This window comes from Spea bombifrons, chromosome 4 (assembly GCF_027358695.1).
Source record: "Spea bombifrons isolate aSpeBom1 chromosome 4, aSpeBom1.2.pri, whole genome shotgun sequence".
Classification (NCBI taxonomy): domain Eukaryota; kingdom Metazoa; phylum Chordata; class Amphibia; order Anura; family Pelobatidae; genus Spea; species Spea bombifrons.
This window is the reverse complement of record NC_071090.1, coordinates 92,842,271-92,863,328: the sequence shown is the minus strand read 5'-3', so window position 1 is coordinate 92,863,328 and position 21,058 is coordinate 92,842,271. Positions and strand designations below refer to the sequence as shown.

At 41.2% G+C, this 21,058-nt stretch overlaps 1 protein-coding gene across 1 annotated transcript in view; it reads right to left on the bottom strand.

Moving 5' to 3' along the window:
• Window positions 1–3,517: 3,517 nt before the first annotated feature.
• The window catches only part of SMAD3 (SMAD family member 3), a 43,223-nt gene continuing 25,682 nt past the window's right edge, over window positions 3,518–21,058 (bottom strand). Inside the window, exons 2-9 of the mRNA XM_053465484.1 lie at window positions 16,306–16,499; window positions 15,715–15,849; window positions 14,741–14,812; window positions 14,593–14,643; window positions 10,479–10,691; window positions 9,348–9,485; window positions 7,837–7,981; window positions 3,518–3,910 (exon numbers count right to left, since the gene is read on the bottom strand). Of these exons, the coding sequence (XP_053321459.1) occupies window positions 3,787–3,910; window positions 7,837–7,981; window positions 9,348–9,485; window positions 10,479–10,691; window positions 14,593–14,643; window positions 14,741–14,812; window positions 15,715–15,849; window positions 16,306–16,499 (1,072 nt within the window). The 3' untranslated portion in view covers window positions 3,518–3,786. The remainder of the gene's footprint in view (window positions 3,911–7,836; window positions 7,982–9,347; window positions 9,486–10,478; window positions 10,692–14,592; window positions 14,644–14,740; window positions 14,813–15,714; window positions 15,850–16,305; window positions 16,500–21,058) is intronic.

The window sequence follows — 21,058 nt, the reverse complement described above, 5'->3', positions numbered from 1 at the left end:
CATTAATACCCATTTTTACGATTCTGAAAAACCCAGCAGCAGTCTTGGGAGTTTCATATGATTATCCCCACTTATAGACCAAGATCAAGGACTGGTTAAGGTTTGCGCATGTACAGCAGGAAAACTGCCAGACCAGATGGGCCGTACAGGTCTATGTTTCATTGTCTATCTCGGCCAGGTTGAAAGGATTATAATGTAGATCATGCTGTTCATTGAACACCTAAAGCAGCATGTGGATTAACATGCACTGGAAACATGCCCCGTGCTCACTGAAGTAAAACTGTAGGGTTATTATTGAATGATATACTTAAGATGCAGAGCTCTACATAAGAGATTTCTTGTGAACCAGGCTTTATCCCAATTGAGTGAAGCTTTGTCGAGCTACAGCGACTATTAATAAGTGAAATCTTTGCCAATTAGAACTACAAAAATTCAATCTGTTATCTATTAGTCCAAAATGAGCTATTGGAAAGAATGACATCACTGCTGTGTATTTTATGAGTAAATCCATGGGGATCACCCCCCGCCACCTCTTTCCTCTCTTTAGGCTGTAGCCATCAATTTCTGATAATCCTTCTTGGGGAAGACTCCGAAGTGTTCTTTTCCACAATTGGAGTCCCAGTTTGGGGGGGGGGGGGGTTGCAGTTTTATTTTAAAATGTGTTACTCATGGTATGATGTCACTGGAAACTGAACGCAGCTCAATATTCCCTTGGCACAGGCACTGCTCAGGTCTGCACACAACTCTGTATTACAATATACTTGGAAGCGCTACACGGAAAAAAAATGTTTTAAAGGTAAATTGTGAGTAAGGGTTTTTGGACACAATAGAAATAATAATCAAGTAAAACTTAAATTGACAAACGTGGAACCAGCACTAGTGACAAGATATCAATGTGATTGCGATGGATGAGGTCTAAAGATTTGTAAAGACCATTGTAAGCGTTATGAATATAGCTTAGCGTCATAGGATTGGTATCCCACAGCACATAGTCAGGGTTCACTGACATGCAAGAAACCCGCTGACTTATGTGGGTTAACCCTGTTACCCTCAGGGCTGTTACCAAAAGTATTTCTGTTTTGGGCTTCAATTGTAATTCCATATACAGAACAGATTTAGGCAGAATCCACACGGAGTGGCTTCTTTCTGTGCTCGTGGCATAGGGTTCCGTGTAAACCCTTTGGGAAAAGGTATTTTGGAAAGGGCTGGATAATAGTCTATATAATAATAGATTAGATTACTGTCTATTCCCATTACATTTGTGATTGAGTCCAATACCATGATATACAGGGCAGTTGGGGATGGGGGTTAGGAGCCTGGTATATTCCCCGCCAGCACTGACAGGAGATGTGCAGGTAGGAGCTTGAAGCCACATGTGTGGAAGCCTATGTGTGTGAATGCGTGTGCGTGCAGATATCTGCTTGTCTCAACGGATCGCATATCTCTGCCTTGCCTTTTCAGTCTTGATAAAGTTTGCTAAAGAGGTAATCTAAACAAGTTGAATATTTCATCATCCTGATGTCACCCGGAGATATTCAACACTCCTCCAATAATATCCTGCAAGGATATAATAAATCCCTGGCTGTCTATGCGCTGCATAGCATAGCATTATCTCTGCTTCCATGACATATGTAAAGATTTCTTTTTATACTGATGGATACAAGGTTATGTTTGGATATTCAGTTAACTTTTATAACTTTGTGTAGACAAAAAAATTACTTTGTGTCACCATAGTTTTATTTATTTACATATGATATAGCCGACTGGGGCTTTCCAGTATAGGGATCCTACAGTGCAGCCATGTCTTTGCTAATATATGGGCACTGTGCTGTTTATGATCATTTAAATACATACATTATATATTTATTTTGGTATGGGGCCCCTTTGTAACAGTATTGCCCTTTAATACACCATCACCAGTAATTTTGGATTTCTTTGCTTAAAAAGGTTGGAGTAACATGTTTGAAAAGACATTGGTAATTATTTATTTACATTCACAAACAGAACCTTGTACAAATAATGAAAGACATAAAAAAGAAGAAAAGATAAGGTAAAAGTACTTTAGTGTAATAAAATGAATAACACCGTTCATATTGGGAACATTCGACGTGATCCTCCAATCTATAGATTTTATTTGGTACTCTCTTCCTCGCCAATGTCTAGCATATAAAAGTATGACAATCTGGATGCTAATTCATAGATCGGGCATAAAACCCAGAAGCCAACGGACCCAATAAGGAAAACACACTTTAAAAAACAATAATGAAGAAAACGGAATTATAAAAAATATATAAAAAATAATCATAATGTAAATAATTTGTAACAGGCTTTGAGTATGCCTGCTCTTTTTCATGCTACAAAAACGCCAAGGGGCAAAACATCCCACACGTGTTACACGTATTACTGCACGGCCTTATGCGATACAGCCAGTAACAACGCTATGGCTGGGACACGGAACCGTCTCTCCTCTCCATATTGCATGGGATCTGTGCTTTATTGGGCCACTTCCGCTTTTCAACTAAAGTAAGGATAAACACCAATAGCTCTGAAATTCCAAGATATAGAACAGATTTTATAAAAGTCATACATATATTAAAACAACTCGGTAAAATGTATGTAGAGAAAATACTCTGCCATGATAAACACAGAAATATGAAACCTTTTCCAGTTATTTTTCCACTGAAGGGATGAAGCAATATTAAAATAATTTACAGTTGGGTATTGAGCTATATATTGTGCTACACAGGCCAGAGTAAATAAGGTTCTGCAACAGGCCGTTACTGGGGTTTGTGAGATGCCTGTGAAGGGCAGTAAGAGCTGCCGACGACAGACGCACATGAATGTACTCATCCAGTTTCTAGCCATTTTGGAAAGGCTGGCAGATTTACTGGCACTCCAGTGCTGGAAAAATCAAGGAGCCCCCCCATCAAGTAATGCTGTGTGACCTGCTTAGTGTAATGGTCCCTTTCCTGAACCTACCGTTCAATTCTGCTTCTCCAGTTCTAGCGCGGTGTAAGAATGGAAACACAACGTGACCCCTCTATCATGTATGCCAGATTTGCACCCGTGTGATTGAGCAGACACGAGCCAGCTACATGGACAGTTTGGCTACCATGTGTAAACAGAAGGAAACCCCGTCTGTGGCAATATCGAGGGATAGATCGAGAAGGCTGTAGGTCACAAATCATAAGGGAACCCCTATTGTGGCTGGGCTGTTATCCCTTTAAGGGCCAGTGACTACCCCACACACACTGAATCTTGTGTTGAAAACATATGACCATACAAAGTACTTGAATACTTTTAGAATTAAGTATTTTGCAGCTATTGCAATACTGTTCTACTCAAGAGTTCAAATAAATCCGTAGTACTTGAACTGTACTTCCAGAAAGTGTACTGCTTGCAGTAAAAGCATCTCCCTCATCTCAGAGATGCCTCGTGTCACACAGAGGAGTACAGTTACCTCTAACTGTAACATTAAGCTTTCAGCTCTGTATGGAGTCTTCCATATATAAGCCAGTCCAACAGATTACCTAACTGCACAGAGGAGAATGGCAGCAGTGGTGACCGGCAGCAGTCATCCTGAGTGGCAGTTCTAGATAAGGCTGAAGGTTCCAAATCCAGAGTTCCTCTTATTAGACATAACAAAGAGTCAATAAATTGTTGTTCCATTGAGGGCATCGCCACCCTTTCACTCCCACAAGTGATTTCCAAAGTTTTTTCCTGGGTAAGGAGTTTGTCTCCAAGTGCAGGATGGACTAAGCTGGGCTAGTTTATGGCCATGTCCATCTAGGAGACACTAGAGCAGCGAATGTTTGGGGAGCCCATTTGCGTTAGAACTTTATCCAGCCACTGGAGGGGACCATTCAGATGCAGCTCGATCCAGCAGGGGGTGCTGGTCACAGTCTGACGCCTGGGGGGAGAGCAGTAGGAAAGATTAGGTAATTTCACACTAGTATTATAGTTACTGGTAAACAAGGACCATACAGATCAATCTAAACAGCGTCCCAACATTCTGTTACTTTTATTACAAAACAGCTGTTGCAAAATCAAACGAAGGTAACTCAATAATGTAAAATTACTAGATGCTAGCTCCATGTAGTTTCAACTTCCTTCGGGCACATGCTAAGGCGCGTGTCTCGGATGCAGCAGAGGTGCCCAGCGCACACACATGTCATGTCACAAGAAGAACTTACCTGTTGATGGAACAGACAGGAAGAGCCTGTGGAACAAATCACTTTAGGAGTGGAGGCGAATTAGAATCAGTTATCGGATTTGTTTAGACCTAGGGCAAGACCCCCCTTCGCCCTGTGGTAAAGAATGACATGATTGTGGTTTCACACCACCTGCGACATCACGGCGCATAATTATTAACCCATCCATTACAGGGCGCTTAAGTTTTGAAAAGACAGGCAGAGATTCAAAGTTTTGGTATCCTCCATTATGTTGTCAATATCCTGCTCATGGACCTCACCATCTTTGACCTTCAATCTAACTATTAACTCCTAACAGAAGTACAGCGTTCAGTCATTGCTCGTCTTTACATTCTTACTTTGGTGGGATGCCGTTATGTGGTGGATGTGTTCTTTGCTCCACCTGTATGGCTTACATGTTACTGGGCCCAGACCTTGCAGTGATGGAGCTGGCATCTCTACTGACAGCAAGATTTACAGCAAGATGGGAGAGAACTAGGAGGGAATTAGCCAGAGAACAGGCAGATCTATGACAGCCCCTTCCTAAGCTGTCACTTTGTACCCAACACTGAGACCCTGTTTGTACCTGGTGGACACTTATTGGTATCCCAAGAGCTTTGGTGCCAGAATGCAAGCCAGTATCTCAAACAGACACAACTCCTAAAGTCTGCTAAGCTTGAGCATATCTAATAACAGGACTTTAATTGCGATAATTAGCTTGTGTTTCTTCTTGGCTGCATGGATCAACACAAACCATCATGTCAATGCTGCCAGTGATACTGAGGAGGAACCTGAATTCTCCAGAAATTAACCACTTCACATAACTGTGGGTGACTAAATCATAATATCACTGGCAACCCTACCACCATACTTTACCGAGACCTCATCAGCGAGCGCAAGCCATGGGGAGGTACTATGCCGATAAGTGAGGGCCCACCTTCATACAGCAGCACTTTTGCTAAAGGGCTCACCATGTTTCCAGTGGAAGTGCATGATGGTGAAAATATGTATGTACCATTCCTCTGCCGAGTCAGTATACTGGATGTTACAACAATGAGGATTTTCCTTTTGGAACCACGTCCAAAGTATGATTCTACTCAGCCTGATTCTGTACAGACTTCATTACCATCATCTTTCTCTGTTTCAGGATCACAGTCTGCTGTGAGTGGGAACCACAATCTTAAATGTGGAAAGTCATCAGTTTAAGGAAAATACTGTTTTATATAAAAAAAAATTCGCGGAATAGATTGGCCTTATGTTTTTTTTTTCCAAGCTAGTCTTTATTATTGTGTTGAAACTGAAATGTATTTTCCTCCAGGCTTAATAAATTACAGCTTGGCGGATGTGTACTTGAATTCCTCTTACTAGTTTCAGATTCAAAATGTTTCAAAAATATTGTCCTTTTTAAACAGCTTTAAGCACAATATGATGTCTTCGGATATTCGCATATGTCCGGGCTATGGTTACAGGGATACAACACGTACCAACACATTATCATGCTGCCTGAAGGTCTCTATAGCAATATACTTCACAGCATTGCCATAAAGGAATCAGCTCAGTGTGTTGTTTGAGCAGGAAAGGTCACCCAAAATATCACGTCTGACAACAATGGCCGCCTCCAGGTTTTGCCAATGCTAACTTACTTTACTATCGAGAGGAGTATATTTTATGCTCCATTAATCTTTAAATATACTGGTAAAAAGAATGATTTCTATTTTTAGTTGTCTCTCGACCAGTTTACAACAGCAAGGGAGCGCTAATGAGAGTGCACAGCACCAATGCACCCAGTAATCAAGGCAGCCAACAAGGTCACATAAAACAACCCCGTGGTAGTAGCGGAGCTCACACACAAAGTGCAAGCTTCACTGAAGACAGGACTCGGCACAGGGGAAGAGGGGGAAGGAAGGATGCCGGGCCTGTGTGGGCTGTACTGATGATGGGAGTGGGAGAGGAGAGGAGAGGAGAGAGATCGGGTCATCCACTGTGGCTCTAGCTCACTACAGCCTGAAACAAGCGCACCCCTGCCTTCTGCGGGCAGTTGCAAGAATGCATTGGGTCATTTCTTCACTGCTCTAGCTACATACAAAGTCTAGGAGTGCTGACAGTTTGGGTTTTAAAACAGTAAATGGTCTTGCAAGTTTACCTGCATAGGTCTATGAGAATGGTCTTTAAAAACATGCCCAGTCGCTAAAAATATATTTATCATGTAACAAGAGAGTGTGTGTATGTATAAGTGTATATTGTTCACTTGGGTGTGTAAGTGTATGTTGTTAGAGTGTGTCTATTACTTTATGGTGTTAGAATGAGTGAATGTTAGCATATGCACGTAGGGGTTAGTGCACGTGTTATCATATGCATGTTAGAGTATCAGGGGTTAACCTGCAGTGAGGTGCATGAGGGAGAGTGTGTTTGTGTGTAAGTGAATGGTGTTAGGGTGGGTTGGTGTTATAGCAAGTTTGCGTTTTAGTATGTGTTAATCGGGGGGTTCCAAAGAAATCCTGCACCCAAACACCATCACCTCCAGGCTCACCCCTGACTTTCTCACAACTAAAAAGAGCATTAGATTTTTCTGCTTTTCGACTTTGTTCATTGTGCCATTTTTGAGTAATATGCTTTGCTCTGGCACCCCATGGGTTAAGAAAGGAAGGAGTAAGTGAAATGTGAGAGTGAAACCTCAGGATCAGTAATGAGACTGCCAAACAGAGGCACATCTGGGTTCCATTAGCTCCGCTGGCTTCTGGCCAAAGCTGAAACTGGCTGTCAAGTGTGGAAGATGAGATTTAACCCACCCGGCGCCATACCCTTCCTGTGAGTGCTCTGCTCTCTTTTTGACGACACACTGTAAACTCGATCCTGGCAATAAGAGGTTAACTGTATAATGGTCACTAAACATCTGGAAGCCAGCAGGCTGTGCTGGGATCCGCTCTGGGTGTCTTTGCCGCTCCAACAATAGCAGAATGTTTCACTCTGGCAGTCCGTGTGCGCTACACCCACCACATAATGACATCTGTCACAGCATCATCAGCTCCCTGGACACCAGAGTCCTACTCAAAATCCCCACAACCATCAAATTTAACAGAGCCCCAAAGATAAATAGCAATTTTTCTGCAACCGCTGGTTCTACGAGACGGCTTTCCTCTATTTAGAGAATAAAAATTCCCAGAGTCGGATGTGATTGGAGGAGGACGCATTTGATGGGAAAGTCGGCCGTAGTCACATCTGTGCATATTAAAAGAACGGTTTGCCCCGGCGGATACCGCAGATACCTGTAAATATTGTCCTACACATCTGCTTTATCCAGCCTTAGCCTGCAGAGCAGTTACTGTAATCATCAGTTTGTGTGGGGCGACTTCCCTGTTAGTTTGTGCCGGATTGTCGCTATGTCTGCCCATCTTTCCTAATTAAAATATTCTTATTTAATTTGTCTTCCCTTCCTCTATTCTTTCACATGGTCATGAGCCAGTGCTGTAATACTGCTGTTGTAGAAGAAGTTACCGTATTGTTTGTAATAGCAGGTTATATATAAACTGGAAAAAGTAAATATAGTATAAATTCGAGGTGCGCAAACACACTGCAAGCCAAGATAACCCCCCGAATATTTTATTTGTATAAGGGGATCACAGTTCACATGAGGTTTAGTACTAACCTGTATTCTGCTCCCCAGCCCTTGACGAAGCTCATGCGTATGGTGCACATCCGTGTGAGCTGATACACTGCCTCAAACCCCTGGTTTACCGACTGGGCCAGAAGAGCGGCAAACTCCTGGTTATTGAAGATCTTCAGGTTACACCCTGCACAAAGACACAAGAACCGAGGTTACGGAGTCATTACACACAGTCCCGGAATCCCATGCTACTTGTAAAGACTAGGAAAATGTCAGAGTCGGCACGATATTGTTTTATTGTATTTTGGAAGCAGTGTAAGCGTCCGGGGGGGGACGTCACACTGCATGGGGGGGACATTGGAAGGTGTTCCCCCGTGGTGTCGCGCTGCGCGTCTGAGATGTGTCATTCTGTGCGTGGGAAGTGGTATTTGTCTGAGACGTTACTAAGTTAGTGAGACTGAGAAGAAAAAAAGAGTCCATCAAGTTTTCTAAATTCCCCTAAATTCAGTTACTCCAAGGAAAAAAACCCACTGAAGATGTTTCCAATTTTGCCGCAAACATTCCATTCCCAGTCCAAATTGGCAGACTGACCGCTGCCTCCACTACCATTCTACCCCAGCATCATTTTATTGTTAGTAATGACTGAGAATAGAAGTCAGACTAGGAAAGTGACACATCTTTACTGCTTGGCAGATGGACGATTTACACAGTATATGCACCAGTCGCTGTTTAAACAATATATTGTTTGAAGATTAGGAAGGCAGACCATGAACATGACGGCGATAACCTCAGAATTACTTAGCCAGAATAACCTGAAGAGCTGAACAGCATAACTCATTACCTTATCATACGCCCTCCGTCAGTGCCACCTAAAACCGGCCCTGCGTAATAATTCCTAATTAATGTGTGACGAAGTTACTGATTGAAAGGGAAACAATCACCTTTATTATACCGGCATCAGATCCAAAAACTGGTCCAAGATATTGGACCAGTTTGTGCTTTCTAGTTTGGGCATAATGTAATGTTTTCTGGGGTTTCTATGCGTTCTAGCCCTGTTATTATACCCAGTAACTTAATCAGACTGTGGTAAATAATCGAGTGGCTCAGTCTTAATCGTCCATCTAGACTTTAGGCCCGCAGATAGAGGTTTATTGGAATAAAATGAGATAAAACCAGTTTTTAGTGCTGTTATTACTGTACTGTACTTTATCTGGCTTTTGTGCTGGAAGGATGCAGATGGCGTCGCTGAATCAGGGCATTTACCAGCACTCTGTGGGCATTTACCATCCACTTCCATTCACTGTACAGGCTGGTGATGCTAGTGAAGTTACACGCATGAAATGTGTATGTTTCACTGTGTGGCACGTCACGCTGAGTATGTGGGGCAGTATATGTCTGAGACATGTTACACTGTATATTCTATGCGAAATGTATTCTCCTGCGGGAGGGCACAGGGTGAAAAACAAATCGGCGTGTGTCCTAATAATCCCGCTCCGTACTAGAAGAGTGAAAGTAAGGCAGAAGTTTATTTGAAGGATAGGCAGGGCCCTTACCTGGCGGTATTTTGCAGACGGTAGCCGGATGCCAGCCGTAGCGCTGATTACAGTTAGGGGATTGTACAAATATGGCACTGTCGCTGAGACACTCCGCAAACACCTCGCCTCCGATGTAGTACAGGCGCACTCCTCGCCCTGTCGAGAGGAAAACAGGCACACATGTATGTCACACGGAATACTCCTTACTTTATTCCTGGGGCTGGCTGGAAGTGCAATTTAATGTAACGCTGGTTTATTCAATTTACACCTGAATCTAAAGAGTTAAATGTACATAAGTTCCAGTGATTATTTTCTATGCATTATTTTTTTTTGTTATCTGATCGTAGAATAAATACTTTGCTCATTCTGGTGGAAAGAACGATAAAGACATCAAACTGTGGATCTTTAAGTTAGCGATGGGCTGGCTGAGTATGATAGGGGTTATCCCGCTTCTTCTCTTAACATTTGCCGAGTCCTAGCTCTGCAGTGAATTTTATGTTCAAGGGTCTAAGGATGGAAATTTTTTTTTGTAACCAGTGAATTAACAGGAGGGAAGGATTGTTCCACTTATTTCAGCCAAACCGTAAGATTATTTATTTTTTTTCTGTGTAATTCTGTGTTTGTGAAAATATTCCAGGCACAACCAAAGAAGAAAGGAGTGCAAACACACAGAAGGAGGTACAGCAGACAAAATACGACTGGGTTTTAGGTTCAATGGCAGCACAAGAACGTCCCATGAGATACCATGAGATAAGAAATAGCTGCGTCACGGTGATTACTATGGCAATAAGGCAAATAGGGGACCATTAACCCTTTGGAGCAATCTCTTCTCAGACGAGGAATATTTTGGGAAGAAAAGTAGACGGCAAACTACAATGTCAAAGGAGCACTGCCAGTACTGATTAACCACAACTCCCATGATGCTCCAGTAAGGCTTGCAGGAGCTGGAGTTGATCATGACTGGCAGAAGGCTACTGGGACTTGTGTTCATCAGCAGCTGGGGCAGCTTAATGTTCTCAGCCTCTGGATTAAATAGTTCTATCGGGATAGCGGAGTCCAGCACAGACTTCTTTCCATGGACACTATGCAGAGCGTGTCTGCGGCACGGGTTTTTGACTCCACACAGCGACGAGGCTCTCAGTAAATTACCAATGTGTCGTCGTGTGAGCTCCACCGCAGCGTTCCGGTTCACGTTGGACAGCAGCCCCAGGCAGAAACGCTCAGAGTTCGAAGGGTCTGTAAATCCATCCACGGTCATGGAGGGCTGGGAGGCATGGAAGGTCTCTCCTACTCGCTGGTTAAGCTCATAGTAAGAAATGGAGCACCAGAAGGCCGGCTCGCAGTATGTGACGGGCTGCAAGTCTAAGGCAAAAGAACACATAATAAAGCCTGTCATCATCCCCAAGTACAATTTGCAACACATTTGGTACTGAATGCTGCACTCCTTGAGCTACAAGGGTTATCTCTGCTGAACATTGTACAGCGCTACGGAATATGATGGCGCTATATAAAACAATAAATAATAATAATAATCCTAACATAACCTTTTGATACTTGGAGGGGTGAGCAACGCGGTGCGTCACCAGCATCTAAATGATTCGAGAATTATCTAAACTTATTCTGCGGAGCCTCTGTATCTTCCAGGAACACAAGAACCTCTGGCTGGGAGACGGCTTACGAGGACTCAAGGGGAGGTTATGTGCAAAGAGCAACTTGGGTACAAGTTCTGCCATCAACAGCAGTGACATCCCATCGGGTGCCATGGTGACTGCACCCAAAGTACCCAAAGTCTATTTCTTAGTGAATCTGGATGCTGCGCGCTACACAGACATTCACCGTGAAATATACTTGATGCTGCTTCACAAAAATATGTCGTTGCAGCTGCTTGATGAGGTCATTAGTATATAAAGTTCTACGACTCTTTAAAAGCTCAGGGTTTTGCTTAACGCAATACGAGAGACAACCAAGTGACTGAATTTTTAAGGAACATAGAACATAATGAGAGAATATCGCGCACGCTAACAAAGAGTGATCTCACTCGCAACAAGCGGCAACCTTTGTGATAAGGACAGGCCTCTCGTATATCCAGGACTGGCCCTCTGCCAACCCAAACCTCCTGACCCAAGCGCTGCATCCGGCCAAACTCCACGGGACTAGGAGGGGGATCACCCGGGGGCATGTTTATATTAATATTAATATGCAGTGCTATCGTAATATATTATTCTTACAGAACTGCTGACAACCCACTTTGCTGTAAAAACACACATGGATATGTAAGTCTCTAAACAGGATTCCCATCATCAACCGTTTAAAGGATGTGCTTCTAAAAATGCCATGTTACCGGACTGCATTGATCTAATGCTCCCCTGAGATAGAGCATTTCATTTAACTCTTTATGTGGCGGAACACTCTACAACACGGCGCCCTTGTCATCATCATAATACATTATTAACCCTACAGTGCAAAGATCTGTTCTGCCTCTCGGGGTTAAAAGGACTGATCTTACAGGAATTCACACTAACGATTAAATACGTTCATTTTTTCTCCCTGTGCCTCAGATCCGGTTATCTTTCATTAACAAAAAGAAATTACCAACATTATCGTTGTGTCGCTACTGCCGGCCATACTGTGCTGTTAAAACATATACAGATATATGTAATAAATACACTGCTAATACTATAAGAATACAAGAGATGTTCCTTTGTACTCGCAATCAGCCACAAAGTCACTTCTGAAACGTCTGCTTGCAGTTTTTTTGTGGGGGGAAGGGTAATCTTGAGATTATTTGGAACCCGTAGATTTTGCATTTGGGTTTTTTTTTTCCACTCCACGGATCCCATGTATCCTGGGCAGCACAGGTTTCTGCCGTGAATGACAGGTGTCTGTATGAAGTGGCTGAGACTGTGATTAAGCACACATGGCTAATAGAGGATATCCTGAAAACATACACTGTGCTGGGGATTACGGAGCTGACATTCCTGCCTCCAGGCTCCAGATAATGTGTAACTTTAGTAGTATTCCTTAATAATAATAATATATTTTCCATGCAATATACGGCAATTCCTGTAATCACTTTTGCCGGTGTATGAGAGGGTATTGATACCTAGCGTTGCAGACATGAATCAGGAAGCCCAGTCGCCAATCTTTAGGCTTTTATTTTTATTTTACAACAGAGACAGAGAAGGTGGCGTGAAACACAGAAGTTAAACAAGTTTCACCTGAACATAAAAACAGCAGCACTTTTCCTTCTAGTCCAAGACATCCAACACAATTGACCTCTAGGACCATCCTTAATCCTTCCTGCTTCCTTACCCTATTCTTCTGAATCATAATTTATACATTGTCCATCATCTAATTATTAGTAGGACGGCTGTATTGTCAATATTAAACAATGCATGTCCTGTGGCATGTGCAATTTGTATCTATATTTAACATTTAGCTATGGCAAGCCTAATGTAAGGTTGTTCATATTACCATACAGAAAGGATTTAAGCATTATGTTTACTGTGGCTTTAGGGGTTATTCATTAATGTAGCCCATAGGCTATACCTGGCAAGTTTCCCTGCAAGAATGGCTGAACTTGCCCTGCATAACTCATAGTATATATATATATATATATATAGATATATATATATATATATATACACTTATATATATATATATATATATATATATATATATATATATATATATATATATATATATACACATACACACACACACACACACACACACACACACATATATATATATATATATATATATATATATATACACACACACATACACACACACACACATATATACACACACATATATACACGAGACTTGATTATACAGAAACATAATCCAAGTTACGCCGACGGAACAGGAGGAAAAACACCTACACTGTTCCTCATTTATAGTCTTAAACTATCACAAGGCAATATGTCCTCATTAATATGCACAGACACATTATGCTCGTGGTATAAAAATGGTAAGAAAAACTAAAAGCAAAGGAATAAAACACTTAATTACAAACAAATGAATTATTCAGGGTTTGGCAACTCGCAGCTCTTCAGTGGTACAATTCTCTTTGTTCTTAGCGAGTCAGTGGCCGTAGGGCTACCTGTTGGTCACCAGCAGCACAGAGCAAGAAACAAAAGGATTTCCGTCGGCTCATCCCAATTTGCGACATCACTGCGCAGAATTCAATGAAAGTAAGATACAGCTCCTCTAATTAACACGGGTCCCGCAAGTAAACATCAGGGCCAAGACGGCTAATACCCACTTCTTCATCTAAAGACATTTAATGGATTTCGGATTATTTGGCAATGAGAAATATGGTTTGCAGGCATGTTTTTTTTGTTCTGGCAGGTATAATGCATTCAAAGACCAGACCGGATTCACTAGAATTTTGCAAGATCAGAATTTTGTGGCACAAGTCATAAGAGATGGGAAGGGCTGAGTCACAAAGCAGGAGCGCTCCCCGGACAAGAACCGATAAGCAACGTAGGACAGCCCTGCACACACCTCAATGGCAGCGGACCAGCTGCGATCTTCCCCCGCGCTATTACAATATTAAGCAATCATTCTCTCGCCTTGACTCATTCCACAGTCAGCACGTTTATAGGTTTGCTAACTAGATTTCCCATCTAAAAGCCGAGACACGTATGGAAATATTTATACGGCAGCCCCGTGTAAAAGTTATTGGTTCTACGTAAGATTGTTTAGAGCAGGGCCCTCCTCACCATTTGTTCCTGTTTGTCTAAATTGTCATGTCATGGGCTACTTATTATGTAGTTTGCCCATTTGTACAGCTCTACTAAACATGAGAGCCCTATATAAAGAACTAATAATCCTGAGCTAAATGTGATAAATCTTAGGTCTGCCATTGAATTGCTTCTTTTGGAAACATAAAAACATGTTTTCTTTTTTTCCAGTTTCTAGGGCAACACATGTCACATGACAATTAAATGTTCTTTAATTCGGGAATAGAGTACTAGGAATGATGTCTCTAATGCTGGATATTGTTTCACATGAAAGGGTTAAATTTGGCAAAGGTAGAATAGCATATTTAAAAAGTAAACCTTTCTTAATAGCATGCTACTAGATCTAGAGTCAAAAGCAAACCATTGTACAGCTACTTTTTTAGTAAAATACGTATGTATGGAACAAAATATTTAAAAAAAACATCTATTTGCTTTCATGCTCTCTTTTCCTTTCTCTGTATCATAAGGAAACTCGAATGAATCATTAATTTATGTAAAATACAAATATTTACCTATGTTGCTGTGAGCCGGAGACATGGAGTTAGGAGAGAGATTTGGTGAGCCTAAAAATAAACAAATAATGTATGTCATTAGCAAGACCCGCAATAAAAATAAGGGCCGATAAACCCCCTTCCCTCTTCCTTCAGCTCCTGTTCTCACCTGTGTCTATGGAACGATTCATTTGGTCACTGGTTTCACCATCCTCGCTCAAATAACCTGGTGGAGGCGTTTCTAAAAAAAAAATTCATTAAAAACATTAATATTATAGCATATTTTCTGATCCTACGATGTTTATTTTGGTGAATGGGTCTAGATTTCACTAGGAGCATTTGGTCACCAATTCCTGGCAAAGGGAACTGTTGCGTTTATTTTTAACGCATGTTCCCTTTTCCAAACCTAAAATTTTGTTTTGTGACGTCTATGTCTTATTTGGGACTATTTGGCAGCCCACCAGCTCTGGGCCTCAGGCCCCGGTGGGTCTTAATCCTAGATTATAAACTTGTTTGAAGCAGGTGCCTCCATACCTGCTGCGGAATCTGCCGGCGCTTTATAAATAAATGTTATGTAATGTTCTGTAAGTCTTATAGTTAAGTTATATACTACTTGTCATGTCCTGTGTACCCATTGTACACCGCTGTGGAATATGATGGCGCTATATAAAACAAATAATAATTCAGCACAGGGTGAATGGTTCGGTGCAGGATTTCTATGCGTGAAATATAGAATTTTGCATCAGATCCTACCATTTGTCCCTTCTATTTTACCCATTTATCCTGCTGCCATTTTTTCCTTGTCTTATATTCAGGATGTTAAACTCTAATACTTCTCCTTCAAGACTGCTGCACTTATCTACTATGTGCTCAGAACATTTTACACTATATCTAAGACTCCATAGTTTTAGACTGTGTGATGTCATATCCCCAAAGAGTCTCCCTCATTTGTGATGTTACAGTCCAGAAATGAGCGCAAAATAGGATATAATTTCACTGCTGGTCCTTTCAATGAAGATATTTTTTCATCCAATACTACAATGGGCTTTTCTCCATTCTACGTTACTGGTGTTTGTTACCTTTCATGCGCATGCAATCTGCAAATAATGTCTGATAAAACCATGCCATTACTTTAAACCGGACCTGGAATGTAGGTGATCCGTGGCTCAATGCCTGCTGGAAAATTGGTGTTTTCTGGGATGGAATGGCTGTAATCGTCAAGAGGAGGAAATTCTGCAGGAATATCAGTGTGCCGTGGAACCAGAACTGGAGGAAGAACTAGGAGAAAAAGGAAAAAGATACCACAAGAAGTAAGAGGATTTCTCTGGAATATCTTAGTACAATAAATCATTCTTGTGGGAATTTAAATCTGGCTGGTCAAAATTTAAATTATTTCTTGTGTCATGTTCCAGCAATGGTGTTTATGAAGAGGAAGCCGGTCAGACAATTCCTAGCAAAATGTATATTTTTCACCCCAATCTGCAATGACACAAATAAATAGCGTAAAAAGCAATTACATCCCTGATCTCTTCAACCACCCACTTCTTAAGGATGATCTCATTGTTTTGTCTTTTGCTTAAGTATGTGTGAGCTCCCACCCTGGACATTGTTTGGACCAATGTTTATTAAATTAAGCTTTAAATAGTTAAGACCGGCTAATGTTGTAAGGCAAGTTTTATTTAGGTCTGCTTTAAGGGGAAGAATGTGTTTCTGGTAGAGGAGCTTTGTTTCTACCTGGTGTCTCCACTCTCTGGTAGTGATATGGATTAACACACACTTCATCCTTCTTCATGTTGAAAGCATATTCACACATTTCCATGGCCCGTAACTCGTGGTGGCTGTGCAGGTCCGGCCACCTCCAGAGACGGCAGTATATGACATGCGGTAAACCCTTCCTATGAGAGACCTGAAGCCTCCCATCCAGAGATCTAAAGGAAGAAGTGGAACACTTGTTATAACCGCAACAAGTACTATTCAGGGTTACAATGTATAGGTAATGTCTTATAGTTCTTATCATGCATTTTCAGGTTTCACAGAAGAAAATCTTAACTTTTCTCCGCAAACATACTAAAAGGAAAAAACAGCAATGTACTAAAGCAGCATTATAGATCACCGGTGAGAACTCGTTCAGAATACAGTGTCAGGTTCTTCACAGCTTCACAATCACAAACAATTTACAGAGAAATCATAAAAGGGTCTTACAAAACCCCTAACATGTACACTCTTCATGACTGAAGGGAGCAGGGAGAGATGATAATAAAAAAGGTTTAAATATGCCAAGGGATTAAATAAAATCCAATGCGAGGATGCCAGAACTGGACATGATTTGAAGTTGGAGGGTGGAAGGGAGAGGAATATAGTTCAGATAGTTCTTCTTAATAGAAACAGTAGTAGATATACTAATGTAAAAACTAGTAAAAGAAGTAAAGAAACTTGGAAATGTCCATAAAGCTACCATAAACAAGTAGGGAGCGATTCAAAAAGGGCAGCCAAGATTGGTACTTTGCTGCCATCACAAAACATAATATTTCCTAATTGGATTGGCCTAACGGGATTTTTTTGAGATAGGGCTTAAGAGGGCAGGGGGTGTCAGAGTAGTTTATAGCAATGTGTTGCCCACCCAAATATCAGGCGAAGGACTGAAGTTGGCAGATTTAACCACTCAACAGGAACCTGCAATTGGTCTGAAGAACGAAAAAACGTGGTTTATTCGTGAAAGTACGCAAAAGGTTGTGAAGGGCCAAACACGGACAGCTTCTCCTACAAAAGGGGCCAAACTGGTCCTGCATAATGTAAAGTTGAATCTCTCCACTTTAGTTATGCATTACGCAGGGCCAGCTCTGCCCTTCTATTGGAAGAGTTTTGCCAGGTGTGTCTGTTTATGATGCATAGCGAGCTGGATTGTCCAAGTAACCCATTAACCCACAGGTTCTCGAGTACGCACTACGTCATTTAACGAAAGGGAGCCATCAACAGCAAAAATGTTTACGGTTTCACTCTTAGCCATGGAATTTCTTAGCCAGGTGCACTCTAATTCTAAAGCCACGTGACAGCCATAAGAAAACAGGCCTTAGAAGCTGCAGCCCGAGGAATCTATATTTAAATAGTCAGGGATTTAGGAGACATACAGGATGTGTGGCAGGTCAGAAGACTGAGCAGGGAGGTCTGGCAGGATAAGATAAAGTGCAGATAAGAAGGGAAGAGAACCAGAAAAGCCAGATTAAAGGGTTTATACAGTTTAACCCCTGCTTTCTCTATAGCACCGCACAGGAAGACACAGCTACTTCACCACAGAGAGCCATGTAATAACCTCCATGATATATGACACAACAGTGCACTTTTTGGGCTGTGAACCTGTATACAGAGCCAGCATCTGTACCGATGCCAGCGATTTCCCCTCAGTATGATTCAGGGCTCACGCTGACATATATATTGCTTTTACATACAGCAGTGACGCATTACTCGGTTTCCAGGAATGGAAGGATGTTTGAAATAGTAACGTTCACAGAATGCATAAAAATGGCAAACACAAGAATCCCAGTCAGAGGAACGGCTCCTGTAGAATCTCTGCCAACCTCTAAACTTCTAACGTTAGTTTATTTTTTCTGGTCATGATGGCCATTTCCAGCCTAGGTGGGGAAGCCCAAAAGCACAGCTGGAACCCAACTGCCCAAAGTCTGCTTTTGGCTCATTGACGTGTTCTAGCGAAATGGCCAGGATCCAGAGCATACGCTCGGTGCAGAGCAGTTTATTCTCGCCGGTTTATTTCCCGCACCTCATAGCATGACCTCTTCTAGTTCTAGGAATCTTTAAATTTTTGCATATATATATATATATAGGACAGTAGGAATGATTAACTTAATAAAATCTTATGAATAGGTTTTTCTTTCACACTTCCTTGAAGAACTTGAATACGTAAATAAACCAGATATTCTTATTCAAACATCCAACTGTTATCATTTTTATTAAACATCTATGATGCATATAAGGAACATGCAGGACTGGCTACCTGCCTCCAATATCTGTATTCTTGGAAGTATTAAGGGACACCTAACAGAAGGTACTAAGTACAACGTTAAGTACGGGTAGAGAACTTCCAGCTCTCCGCTTGCTAATGAGCAAATTGTGGTAAATGGACGAGGTGGAGAGCCGCAGGATTCATAAAGCACTACATGGATTTATGAAATTATTTAAAGCCTTCCAACCGTTTCCTGGTACTTCAGCAATATTGAGGGAAACGCAAGAGAAACGTCTGACTGTTGAAGAATCCGGCCATGTGTCTGTGGTCAGCACAGACCTACAGCAATACAGACCAAAGAGCTTGCTGTGTGTTATATGTTAGCATATATCATATGTTTATGTATATTATATATACAAAACATACATATAGTTGCCAAAACACTAAATCAGACAATGTCACACCTCCATTGTTATGAAATGGGACATTTGCTAGTCTCTAGAAGCACGTTAGGTGGTCCGTTTGTAGACAGCAACAGACGGATACTGTACATTTAAATCAACAGGGACAGTTGCTTCCTTTTTTCTGGAATATTTCGAATAGAAAACATTTTTCTTCCAAACCACTAGTAATTATTCCCTCGCATTTTTTTTGTTGGGGTCCAGGAATTTATTGCAGACAATACTTATTCACTATTTCAACTCTTTAACCACAAGACGATCTATCTAAGAAAGTAGAGTAGAAAAGGTTATTAAAGGGCCATGGACACATTGTAAGAAGTGCAGTCTAGTAACTTCCTACCAATGACTCCACGGGGTGAAACTGGACCATGGCAAGTGTTTCATTCATAAACTGGTTCATTTGCGGTAGCAAACATGACCACATATGCTAAGAAGCGTTCGTCGCCTTGGCAAGACAACAGGAGCACAATGGGGGTGTAGAATCATCAAAACATTACACACAAGGAATTTGGCATGGAGGGAAGTTTTCTCCAATGATTCCCAGTAATCCTGAGGGTACTTTATTTTTTATTACGATTTCTTAGCTTTGGGTGAACATTTCATTAAAAAATTCTAAACGTGTTGATTACCAAAGGACAGCTTAAGAATACAGGAGAGCTACTAGTGAAGTGTATGTCTGCTGTGAGCCCAGGACTTAAAATACGTACAGACTTTAATAGGTGAGTGACCAAGGTTTATATAAATATACTATATGTCTGTCAGTCTATCACATCGCAGAACAATGTGACTGTTCCTTCCTCAATATAACTATTAATACGCCTGTGACCAACGTTCACAGCTCTGAGACCTGAAGGAGATGTGTGGTTTCAATTCTCTCACGTCACTCTTCATCATAAAGGGCCAACATTGGCAGGTTTCTCCAGCAAGAAGGACAAAGCTGACCTGTATAATGCATCATTTCATTATTAGGAGACTTTAAAGGAATCTCACTGATTTAACTATACATATACAGGGCCTGCCAAACGCTTTCTGGAGAACATCATCACTGGGATTGTACCATCATAATATAACGTCATATAGTGAAGTCAAGAAGTCAAAACCATAACTCTCCCGCAAACTCTCCTGACAATTCTCCCTCACATGAGCAGACGCCAAAGAGTTACACACGGCACGTGAGAGGGGTTTTTTCCATCTAGTCAGCAAGGTGTCCAATATATATTTTAAACTTGAATATTTGCAGAGTCAGCAGCCTCAGTCCATACTTGCTGGTATCAGAGCAGGGCGAAGGATCAAGGAACATCAAGGTTATGGGAATGTAAGAAGAAATCGAATTTCTCCACTACTTAGTGTAAATGTTTACTGTATTGCCGTCTGTTATTTCGCATTAATTGGTTACAATGTGCAAAACCAGCTGAAGTTGTTATTCAGTAAACATTGAATAGTTGGGAAGCTGGCAGACTTTTTCTTTATCTTAGAAGCTGTGTTAAATGTAAATGTTACATTCGCAGCAGGTTACTAATACATACTCTGTTACATTATTCCTGGAGCAAGATACATTACACTGCTAGTAGTAAGACTCCAAACGTAAAAGTGACCTTAATAGATGTGAACTACTTCACTGTCCATGTCTGAACAAGTTCTTTTATTTCTAGATATTAACTTAATTCTCTGTATTTACAGATCACGGTATAGCACAAGGGCAAACTGTAAATACTGCAGACAACGCAAGCTCTATTATTATTATTATGTTTTATATAGTGCTGTCATATTCCGTAGCGCTGTACGATGGTAGACAGGACATTACAAATAGTATATAACATAAGAATTTGACTTACAGAAACAACAGGGCCCTGTTAAAAGTGCTTACAATCTAGAGATATTATGGTAACAAAGCATCACATACTTTTTAGAATATATCCTTAAAGCGGACGTTAATGGAAGGAGAATTTGTTAAAGAAAGAAAAATACAGATATTAGACACAGGCTGTCATCTGCCACACAATGCAATCCATGCAGTCTGTATGAGTATCTCAGGAAGATTTCTTATTTTCTACAAAGAATAAACATT